At 51.8% G+C, this 11304-nt stretch overlaps 2 protein-coding genes across 2 annotated transcripts; one reads left to right on the forward strand and one right to left on the reverse strand.

The window, feature by feature from the left end:
• Positions 1-1593: 1593 nt before the first annotated feature.
• On the reverse strand, positions 1594-6179 carry J4E82_006390 (uncharacterized protein; the record flags this gene model as incomplete). Its single annotated transcript, XM_051732647.1, has 2 exons — positions 1594-2118; positions 2169-6179. 2 exons carry the CDS (start codon positions 6177-6179, stop codon positions 1594-1596), a joined length of 4536 nt encoding a protein of 1511 aa, XP_051587597.1.
• A 1461-nt stretch (positions 6180-7640) lies between these two features.
• Positions 7641-10619, forward strand: J4E82_006391 (uncharacterized protein; the record flags this gene model as incomplete). The annotated part of the gene is made up of 4 exons (XM_051732648.1): positions 7641-9345; positions 9765-9999; positions 10124-10250; positions 10461-10619. The coding sequence occupies 4 exons, from the start codon at positions 7641-7643 to the stop codon at positions 10617-10619; spliced, it is 2226 nt and encodes a 741-aa protein (XP_051587598.1).
• Between the last annotated feature and the right edge of the window lie 685 nt (positions 10620-11304).

Here is an 11304-nt window from a genome sequence, read left to right on the forward strand (position 1 = left end):
TATCTGCGATCTACTGGAACTGATACGTCGGCTCTCCACGTTTTGTCAGTCTTGCATTCAATCCGCATCAAAGTTCGCTGCCCTTTTGCCATTCTTGAAACAGAGAGTTTGGTAGCGGTGCTACCAATATGCTCGTCTTCACCAAAGCACTGGACAAGCACTGGAGCAAGGACTTCCTCGTCGCCCTTCGCGCCAACAGCGATGCAGAAGACGACCTGGAGAACAAGGGAACTTGAGTGTTTTTGCCTACCACAGATATTTGAGATAATGTATGGAACGATAGGAGTTCATGTAGTAGGCAGGGTGGTTGATTAGAATCGGAATTTCTACCGTTCTCGTGATCGAAGTAAAGGTTGCAACTTTTCCAAGATCAGAACATCGCCTGACTGATTGATCGACATCCAAAGGTGCGTTGTATGCAAAAGCATATTACACAGTCCGTCGTACACTACGTGTCTATGTAGCTGGTGCTCATACACGAATCAACCAGGTCTTTTCCCGCCCATCTTTCTCGTTCTCGTTCTCAAAGATCTGGCTAATTTTCGTCATCAGAGAGGAGTGTCAGTATGTCTGGAATGTCAATAGCTACCGTGTCTGACCTCTCTTGAAGTCTCGTGCTTGGCTTGCAAGTGCCTCTTCCCTTACATGGATGGCAAAAGAGAACCCACTGCCCTTTCCCTCCGCTTTTGAAGTATACTGGTTCTTGATTGACAAACCTCGACGAATTCTGGCGTGGAGGTTCAATCAATGCAGTGACAACGTGATAGTCCTCCTCGCGCCTCAATCGTTCTCTTATTCGTCATGATGCGAGGAGTTTGGATTTGTTCCTGCGCATCTATTAGCCTCTGACAAGACCGGTTCTTGCAGCCAGCGCCCAGCAAGGCCTGTTGCCACTTGTGCCCACTCGCTCTTCGTTACAGTCTGACCGACCAGTTAGTATCTGTGCTCTTTGAGGAGTCTTCCTTGAACCTCCGTCAAAACCTTGCCTGGTAAGCTCTTTCCAGGTCATGTACAAATAAAAAGATCTTTGGCAGATCATCTCGAGCAATCACATCAAATTGCAGAGATCTAACAATGTCTCATGTTTTTGAACGCTTTCATTAGCCTCGTATCTATCCTACTACTACGCTCCACCTTCTGCGTCATATTCCGTCCTTGCAACAGAAGCGCTCTTTGCCGCAGACGTATGCTATAAGAATAAAACATGTCTGCACCATCGCCGTATGCCATCTAAACATCGGAGACCCTGGCTCTATGTTGCACCTAATGAAATGACACACGCTTCCAAACCCCTTCAATGCTTGCAGGCCAATACCTAACTATGCCGCCAGACCGTGAAAAAGCAGTAAAAATATATGTATAGGACGAAAAGGTATGCGCGGACCGACGAGACCTGGGACACCGTCACACAGGGTCGTGGAGGCGCTCAGAGAAAGGAAGACTGTGACACCGTTCCGCGTCGGGCGCATCGCCAGGCAACGGCAATGGGTGGCAGGTGTCGCATGTTGCGGGTGGACCGACATGCGCTGGAGCGATGGACGGGCAGCAGTAGGATGTTAACACACATGATCAAATACATGTCTTACAAGTGTCTCAAGCTGGGGGTTCGGAGGCGTCTTCAGGTGGTGGTTCGGTCTTTCCCTCTTCCTGATTCTGCAAAAGTCGTTCTTGTTCATCAGGGATATCGCCTCCTTCATTTTCTTCGCCAGCCATTGGGTCTTCCGATCGCATGATCGCTTCATCCACCTCTTCTGAAGGGTTGGGCATGGGCGCTTCGCCCGATGGTTTGGTGTCGGCTTCGTCAGCGCTGTGCTTTCCGCTATGGAACCAACCACCCTTCTCCCACTCTCCAGGTTGGTATAGACAGTCGTGTCGAATGTCGGTGTCAACGATAGCAGCCATGAGTTTGTTGAGTCGGTCGAAAGAGATTGGCTTCAAGATCCATGCATCGAACCCAGCGTCGATATATTGTTGACGATCGCGCTCGATCAATGAAGCGGAGACGGCAATGATAGGGACGCGTCCACAGAGGGCAGCTCGAGCAGAGTATATGTCGTGGTGCAGCTTCTCAAATGATCTTATCATCTTGGTTGAGGTGAGTCCGTCGACAATTGGCATCTTCACAGATATTAGCATAAACAACATAGTCTGGAACACACTGTACTAACTTGCATATCCATCAAGACAACATCGATGTCTTTTGAATTATCGCAGTACGCCGACGAACACTCTTCGCCATTGACGGTAAGGTGAACCTTGTGCCCAAGCTTTTCCAATCGCTTTTTCACGATTCGACTGTTCACCGGGTCGTCTTCAGCAACAAGTACGCGCATGTGATCCACAGTCAGCTTCTCCGGTTCAGCAGAAGGCTCGATAGGCGTATCGCCCTGTACTTCTCCAAGTACGCTTCCAGGTTTTGGCCGAGGATCTATCGGGCTATCGCCGCCTGGATCAGGTATCTTCAATGCCGTGATAGGAGCACCGGAACCGCCAACGCTTTCCTCGCCAGGATGTTCAGAATTCATGCTTCTCTTGTGTGGAGGAACAACAGACTGACTGCTGATGTGTTCGAGACTCCTAGACCTCATGCGTGGAGCGGCAGGCTCAAGGCTGTTGCGTTTCGTCAAAGTAGGTCTCAGTGAACGTGCTCCAGGACTGGCATCGCCTCTGCCAATCATGTGCGGCTCTTGTATAGCGTCAATAAGTCTGTCCACGTCACTTCTCTGGCTTGAGCCGCTCTTGAAGCTGCGTAGACTAGTTTTACTTGTCAAACTCTCCGCACTCGACCTTCGTATCACCACACCGTTCGAAGTGTCTTTCGACTCACTATCGGAAGTGTGGCGTGAAAGGCTCGGTGCAATCAGAGTTCGCTCACCATCCTCAGGGCCAGGTAGGATGCTCGAGAGTACACCGTCAGGTTGAGGCGTGATGCTGCCAGCTGGCGAAGCCTCTGCTGTCGATACAGCTTCGACCTCGGCATCTGGAAGGTCGAACGGAAACTGTATGACGAATCTTGTGCCTTTACCTTCTTCTGATCGCAATCTTAATTGACCGTTCATGTTTCTGATGATGCGCCCAACGACTGCCAAACCAAGACCTAATGTTGACTTCTCGCCTTGTTCTGCGATCTGCTTCTTGTCCGGCACAAGAGCATCTTCTAGCATGGAAGTGGGCTCGGACTGGACTTGTTCCAGGTCATAGAACAGTTGATCGAGCTTCTTCTGGCTCATGCCAACACCTGTATCTGATACTGCAATCTCCACCTCCACGTGATCTTTGCTCGGTTTTGCTGCAAGATACACCTCTACTTTGACGCTTCCTTGAGTGGTGTTCTGAATCGCATTCGCAGTGATATTTGATATTGCTTGGCGGATTCGGCGTTGATCTCCGATACACAGAGTAGGCAGGCCCGGGTGTTCGATAACTTCGTAAGCAATGTTCTTCCGTTTGGCATCATTTCGGAACATATCTGTAGCCTCTTTGATTGTTTCCCTGAAATCGAACGACTCCCCCTTAATGAGTGGTCCGCCCTCCTCCGTCTTGGTTAAGTCGAGCAAATCGTTGATTACGTAGATAAGAGATTTGGATGCCGAGTGCGATCTCGAAAGGTTCTCTCGCGTTTCCGTATCCAAAGCGCCCTCTAATGCTATCTCAAGGTAGTTGATGATTGCATTGAGCGGTGTACGTACTTCATGTGCCGAGTTCGCCAGCAACAATCGGGTCAGTTGACTGCTCTGAAGGGCGGCTTCTTTCTGTCTCCAGACTTCTATGAACTTTCCGTAGACCAAGCAAAGTACTGAGGCGGTCTCGATCTCTTCTTCTGTCCATTCGCGGCATTTTCCAACAACAGTCTCGGACCATGTCTTGAAACTCTTCCGGGGCTCTAGGTAGCCCTCGGTACCTTCTTTTATGAACTTCTCATATGGATTACCAGCCCATTTCACCTCCTTCAGTTGACCCTTCCTGAAGAAGACAATGAAGTCCTCGCCATCTACCGACAAAGGAACGATGAGCATGCCCGCTATGATATGGAACCCAGGGGGATATCGCAGATCGGGGAAGTCCGAGACAATATCTATGGAAGTCATGACCGACTGAATTTTCCTCATCCTGAGATATTCCAACATGGCTAAAGCTTCTTGTGAGTTTTCCAGGACGCCAAGAATCTTCGTCTCGTCTCGGATGGACAATAAACCAAAATCAGCGTCGAACAGTTTCAGGAGATCATCAGAAGAGGCGATGATGTATCCGGAAGGGTTGTGTTGCGTCGGTACGGTGTTGATGAGCTTCCTAGCCTGCAGTCTAGAAGCATACGATAATCTTTCAATGTTTCGAGACGCTGCATCGCCGACCATGCGACACATCTTGCGTATAGGAAATGACACTCGCATACCGCGTGGCCCATATGAGTGACAGGCGATAAGACCCCACAGCTCACTGAAGGCGTTGATGGAGATGGACATTGAGGATCTTACAGCCATGTTCGCTAGGTACTTGAGATGAATAGGAGACATGGCGCGAAGATACGAGTGGGTGAGATCGAGAGGGCTCTCTAAGTCTTCGGCGGTGCGACATACAAGCCTTGCGGTTGTTAGGTCGCGATCGTAGAGCATACGTACCTTGTTGAGCTTGTATAGCTCTCGAGCCTGCTTTGGAATATCAGAGGCAGGGAAATTTAAGCCTTTGTAGAGATCTTTGGTCGCGCGAGGGTCAACAAGTTCGGTGACGACACGGCCGTTGAACGTTTGGTCGAATTGATATATCATGACGCGGTGGAAGCCAGTCAACTCCTTGACCACACCGACAAGAACCTTTAAGAACTTTTCCAATGATGGCGCTGCGGCCAGTTGCTCTTGAACCTGAGACATTATGTTGAAAACCTCCATGGCGGCAGCCTCGCCCTTTCGTTTCCGCGCACTGCGTAGGACCCGCAGGGGTTTACTCTTGATTTCTGTACTTTCAAGCAGTTCCTCGGCCGTAGGCTGGCTGGACAAAGTATCTTCCGGCAGCTCTGGCGTGAGGTCGTTAGGTGGAACCAGGGGATACAATGGATCCTCTTCAAGCTCGAACTCGCAGATGACAAGCCCAGGGTTGGACTCGTTCATGTGGATTGCACACCATAACTTGCGCGTTCTATTATAGCCAGCTACTTTGATCGACATGGTAAAGACTTCGGGCCCGTTGGACGTAACGTCGGAGTCTTCGTCTTTGATGAAGTCGATGTGGTCCAAAAGGTTGTCGGCTTGCTCTTCGGAGAGAATGTCTGTGAAGCTCTCTAATGCGAAAAGTTCCTTTGGGGTACGCCCAAGAATGCGCTTAGAGTTCTCACTTACGACGCGCACTAGCAGACTCCCTTCAGGATCATCCTGCAGTGCCAGCAGCAGGCCGAAGCCTTGCACGGCACCCGGAAGATGGATGGGCTCATCCTCGCAGCGCTGCAGGGTATCGCCCTCACGACCTGTTATGACCATGTGGCCCCCTTCGGTCGTGACGTGCTTGAACCGGTGTGTTACCAGACCGCCCATATCCAGGCTGCTTATACCGCTCCTAGCGGAAGCGCCTCCAATCGACGGTGCACGCTCGGCCTTGGAACCTGGCGATTGACTGCCATTCTGTGCGCTTCCACCTGACTTTGTTGATGACAGGTCGTTGAACAGTTGTGGGGGCAGGACGGGGGCGGCCATCCGCGAGCTGTCACCTCTTTGGCTTGATTTGAGAGACGAACGCTGGGTGTCGGAACCCGCATCAGGCTTGTTCCCTCCGTGGCGCAAACTCCAATTGCGTTGTGAGGCATGTGATGACTGTGAGGTGGTGGAGCCCTGCGATGCCCTACGCGAGTCGCTCGTGAAGCGCGAGTCGTTGGTCCTTGAATATGGGTGGAAGTAGTCACCCTGTGAATGACCGCCCTTGGGGGTGGGGGTAGGGTCGACGCTGATGGCGCTGCGTATAGGAAAGACTCGGTCGGTCGCAGAGGGGCTCAAGGCGCTTGAAGCTGCCTCGTTGCTAAGAGCCGCATGTGCAGCATTAGACGGTGGCAAAGAAGCGAAGTCGGTCGTCTTTGTGCCGGCATCGGGGGTGCATGGCTCCTCCGGCACAGGCGACACGGTGGAGAAGTTGAAGCGACCATCGTCTTGTACAGAAGGGCCAGAGTTGGGGGTCTGCTTGGGTGATTGAGACATGGAGCTCGGAGTCGTCGAAACGCGTGAACGCCGCTGGCAGAACTAGAAGGCTCCAGATGGCCTGGCTACGGTCGCTAGGAATAAAGGCACCCACACACGGTCGGCTTGTGCCTTCAGGCGTCCATGGGAGGGTAGCGGTCGCTATCGTGAGGTGTAGATTTATTGGAGGCTTCGCTCATCGGCACGCAAAGTGACTTGGCGTTATGCAGGGACCGGGAAACAGGTGGCGATAGCGTGGACAGTCCCTAATAGGAGTCTCGTTCTTTTTGTCAGAGGTGGGTGTTGGGCGGGCCTAGCAGCCTCATGAAGTTGGCAGAAGAGGTGCTGCTGTGGGAGATCTCCAGCAGGGCTGGCGTGAGAGGGGCGAATTCTAGATCGTCGAGTAGCAGTAAGTGCGAGGCTCTAAAACGGGGGAAAGCGACAGAAGAAGAGAAGACGACCGACGGCAATCAGGCTTTCTCCTAAGCTGCACTGGTACACTGGTGCAGACAAAACGGCAAGCCAGGCAGCGCGTCACCGTCTAGTTGATGAGATGGATGACTGCCATCAAGGGCCCGACAGACACTTGAATGGCTTGATGCGCCTTCAAATGTCGATCATGGAGGATCTGAGCGTAGTCGCTCACACAGTCTGCGATCGTCGATTTAGGCCGCGACGGGCATAGCGGATGTTGCCCCTAACATGGTCTTCTCGATAAATTCCATCGCCTGCGACCCACTTCCATCTCGCGGCGCGGCGGGAATTAACACGAAAGACGAGGTTACGTCATCGGTGAGATGCGCCCAGCGTGTGGCTGCTGAACGCCGAACCAAGAAGTGCGTCTCAGCAGACGCGGGAGAGATGATCATCTGCTTGTTTATTGTTTGACGACCGACGAACGTGAACAATAAACCTCTTCACCGTCTCACCTCCCACACACAGCAGCTCCCTCGACACCTCGACACCATCGACTCCCTCACACCAGCCGTGACATGTTTGACACTTGCTCGTGACGAAAGTACGGTACGCCTGTCCTCGCCGTTCCGCGGAACCCAATCGCCAGTCCTTCCCCACGATACCCGATGTTCGGTGTCCGCTCACGTGATAGATGTGCACGGCACGTAGTCTTCGGCGCTAATCTTTGCTGTTGGAAAAGTGTTTGACCAGAAAATTGCTGCCAAGTCTCTGACGAGTAGATGCGACAGCGATGCATCAACCATGGAATTAATTGATGTTTGACGCGTACATGCGACTCCGTCGGCCCTTTTTACCTACTGGCCTAAATACCGTGCCAGGTGCTCGCGTCTCCATGCCTCCGCCCTCCCAGTGTACCTGACTTGTGCAGGGATGCCTAGCAGCAACATCAGATAAGATAAGCCGCGAAGGAAGATGGACACAGTGGGGCGACGGCCAATGGCGGTCTAACACCTCGACGTGAACAGCCCTACAGCGACTCCAACACCGCACTTGACCTCCTCATCAATGTCCCCGCAAACACCCGCGCGCACGCTAAACGTCCTCGTCGCCCTAACCGACCCCTCTGCCTTCCGCTTTGGCTGCTCCATCGTCGCGCGCCTGCATCGCCTCCAGCATGTCTCGTTGAAGATCATCGCATGCAAGGACTTCCCGTCCACGACCCATACGACTGTCCCGCCCCAGCTCGAGCCCGTCTGGCACACGTATGACCCTGAAAAGGACACGACGCCTGAGTGGCAACATGCCGACTACCAAGAGACCAACGTCGCAGAGTACTGCTCATGGGCCGACTTGCTGGTGCTGGCACCGCTAGATGCCGAGAACCTCGCCCGCATGCTTCACGGTTTCACAACGAACCTGCATTTGAAGATTCTACGCAGCTGGAATGTGTCGAAGAAAATAATGCTTATACCGGGAATGTCCACGCTGATGTGGGAGAACCCCATGTCGAGGAAGCAGATCAGCAAGATCCGCCGGAAGTGGAATTGGATTCGCGTCCTTCCTCCGTTCCTATGGTCCTTTGACCATTCAGGGCGAAAGTACCACCCATGGGTAGAAGGACACAAGGCGTTCAATGAATCTATACAAACCCAGATCGATTTGATGGCAGTCGGTGATCGCACCATCGCACTGCCTACTGCCCACCTCCCCACACTGACACCTACGAGAAGCAAGGGACCCCGTCTCCCACCAGAGCTCTGGTCTATTATCCTGGAATTCACCAAGGACTGGGAACTAGCGACTACCTTGAATGTCCATACAAACCTGCCCGTGCCGAAAGAGTGGCGACAGGCTACAAGTGAAGAAGGGCCCAAGACACAAATGCAGAAGATAGAATGGGCGCTTCTCACATATCCGTATTCTGAAATTAAGGCTCTGTTCGACTCTGAGCGTCCCACGCGCATCTCCCGCATGTGCATCGAACTTATTATGCGCTTTGCCATGGTACCCGTTCTCATACATCTAGAGAAATTCCACAAGGATCTCTTCTGGAGTACGTTTGGACACACATTCCTTCCTCATAAAGCCTCAGTGTTTGGAAAGACGGAGATCCTTGAATATTGGAGAACATCCCCTACCTTCCTCACTAAAGAGTATTCTGCGGAAGCCATTGACAATGCAAGTCGCGCCAACTCTGTCCAAGCTCTCGACTGGTGGTATAATTCTGGCCTATCACTCAAATACACGGAAGCTGCACTTGAACAAGCTAGCTCTCAGGGTCACATTCACGTTCTCAAATGGTGGAAGGAGCATAGCCGTCATAGGACTGCCCCTTCAGTCCCTTCCTCGCCAGTCGATGAACAGGCTCCTAATAAACCTCATCGAGACGACCTGCCTCTCAAGGTTGGCAAGTCGATAACTTACGCAACACAATCAGGATGCCTGCCCGCAATCCACTTCTGGGTAGAATCTGGCATTCCCTTCTCGCACGAAGACACGATAGCCAAGGTTGCTTCAACTCATGGTCACACACATATTCTAGATTACTGGCGCAAACTCCGCGGCGAAAAGATTCTCTTCGACAACCAAGTTCTCGTCGGACCAACCAAGATGGGCCATGCCGATGTACTTGAGTGGTGGAAGCGCAGCGGTTTGAAAGTGGAATACAAAACATGCGACATTGAAGAGGCATTAGAGGACGGTGTAGAAGGGGCACGGGGAGATGCTGTTAGGAGGTGGTGGGCATTGAACGGGTTAAATCTTGGGGTTGGTACGAGCGAGTGGATGAGGGTGAAGGTCCTGGGTTCGTGATGGCAGTTTACCATGGTGAGATCAGGTGCAAACGGTCATGAGCATCTTATCATTTTAGCATAGCAAGCGATTTCAATGACATGATTTGACTACTTTGACTAGCAGCGGAATTGGATACTCAAAGAGTGAAAGGACTGCCCCGCGATAATCCTGCAGCCCCACCATCAACACGAGACAGGGTCTTCTTACCCGTTCTGGCGGAGCTCGGGAACGTCGGTGAGTGAGGCGCCAGACAGCCAATCGGTGAGTCGCAATTTGACTGCGAGCACAACCCTCTCCTACGCCTAATACGCCTAAACTGAGAGCTAGAGCTAATCCCGCTACGACCACAACTTCTTATCCGCCGTTTCTTTCTGACCTGACACCTCACCTCCAAAGCCCCACGACTCTCGCGCTTTCCTTTCAACGTCCTATACTCGCCTCGGCCCACGCAGCAATACGCTCGTCTCGAATCTGCTACTTTGGAACACGTTTCGCATTTCCTACACAACTCCACAATGGCCGACAAGGAATTCACCTACTCCGACGTCTCGGAGCACAACACCAAGAAGGACCTGTACATTGTTGTTCACGACAAGGTCTACAATGCATCAAGCTTCGTAGATGAGCACCCGTACGTTGCTGCCTCGCACGCCGCGCAATGCACCTCGGCATTCGCACTCCCGTTATCGCAAAAAAGCCCCGCTCCTGGCTTTACCACGCGAATGATACAAGAGCAAGCGCTAACATGTCTACAGAGGTGGTGAGGAAGTTCTGCTCGATGTCGGAGGCCAGGACTCAACAGAGGCATTCGAGGATGTCGGTCACTCAGATGAAGCCCGCGAGATCCTCGACGGTCTGCTCGTCGGAAACCTGAAGCGCCAGGTACGAAACCCCCATACTTCTCCATACTCTCCCAATCCCTTCTCTAGACACACAGCTCCATTCAGGACGTCTTTCTTGTACCGTGGACCTCCGCAGGATGTCGGCCGAGGGAAATGGAAGTACCTCGGAACAATTCCGCAGTCTGCGGACAAGAAACGCACCGTTCGTTACGTACTACTCGAAGACCAGTTTTGCTGATGAGTGATACAGGAGGGTGACCCAAAGCCCAAGAGCTACGCACAGCCCGGCTCAACCGCTACCACCACCGACGGTGCCTCGACTGGTGTCGGCCTTTACGCCATCATCCTCCTCGGTGGTGCTCTTGCATTCGCTGCCTACACCATGATGAACAAGCAGTCTGCTGAGTAAGAATGCTCACCAGAAAAAAGAATAAAACACAAGAGATACCATCGACTTGAAGTTCGATCTTGAGTTGAAGAACGAGAAATCCCGCCTGGACAAGACAACGGGATCGGCATATATAGAGGCGATGTTATGTGAACTTGACACATAACGGGGTACATTGACATGGCGTAGGCTTTGTTTGGGCGTTAATCACGCCGCGAACAAGCAATTGGAATAGATCGATTTAACTCTTTCAATATGAGTTTGTCTGATTTTCTGAAAATACTTCGATCTTCGTCTGGTCAGGGCTTGGAACAATGACAGCTTCCCTAGGCTATCTAACAACTCATGCACAAGGTCATTCGCTTCAGAAATTTTTATCATCTCTTCCATTACCAATGGGGTTGTTTCACGGAGTAGAAGTCCATTCTTTGTTGGCTGTACATCTAACCTACACGATATCGTTCAAGCCAACAAATAATCGACAATTCTGATATCAGTCATAGAACAAGACGAACTTGATACATGAAGTACATTCGGCCGCCAAGGAGTCCGAGTCCAGGTCAAGCGCACTCTAGTTTGTGATCGTGTCCGACGTGATTAGTGAAATGTGGACTTGTTCCATCTTGGCATGTGCTAGGTATTACACTATTGTATGTACACCACGATGACTTCGTGCATCTGTATGACAGGAGTAGTATCATTACGA

This window comes from Alternaria postmessia (genome assembly GCF_024291825.1).
Source record: "Alternaria postmessia strain BMP 2775 chromosome Unknown scaffold_37, whole genome shotgun sequence".
Classification (NCBI taxonomy): Eukaryota; Fungi; Ascomycota; class Dothideomycetes; order Pleosporales; family Pleosporaceae; genus Alternaria; species Alternaria postmessia.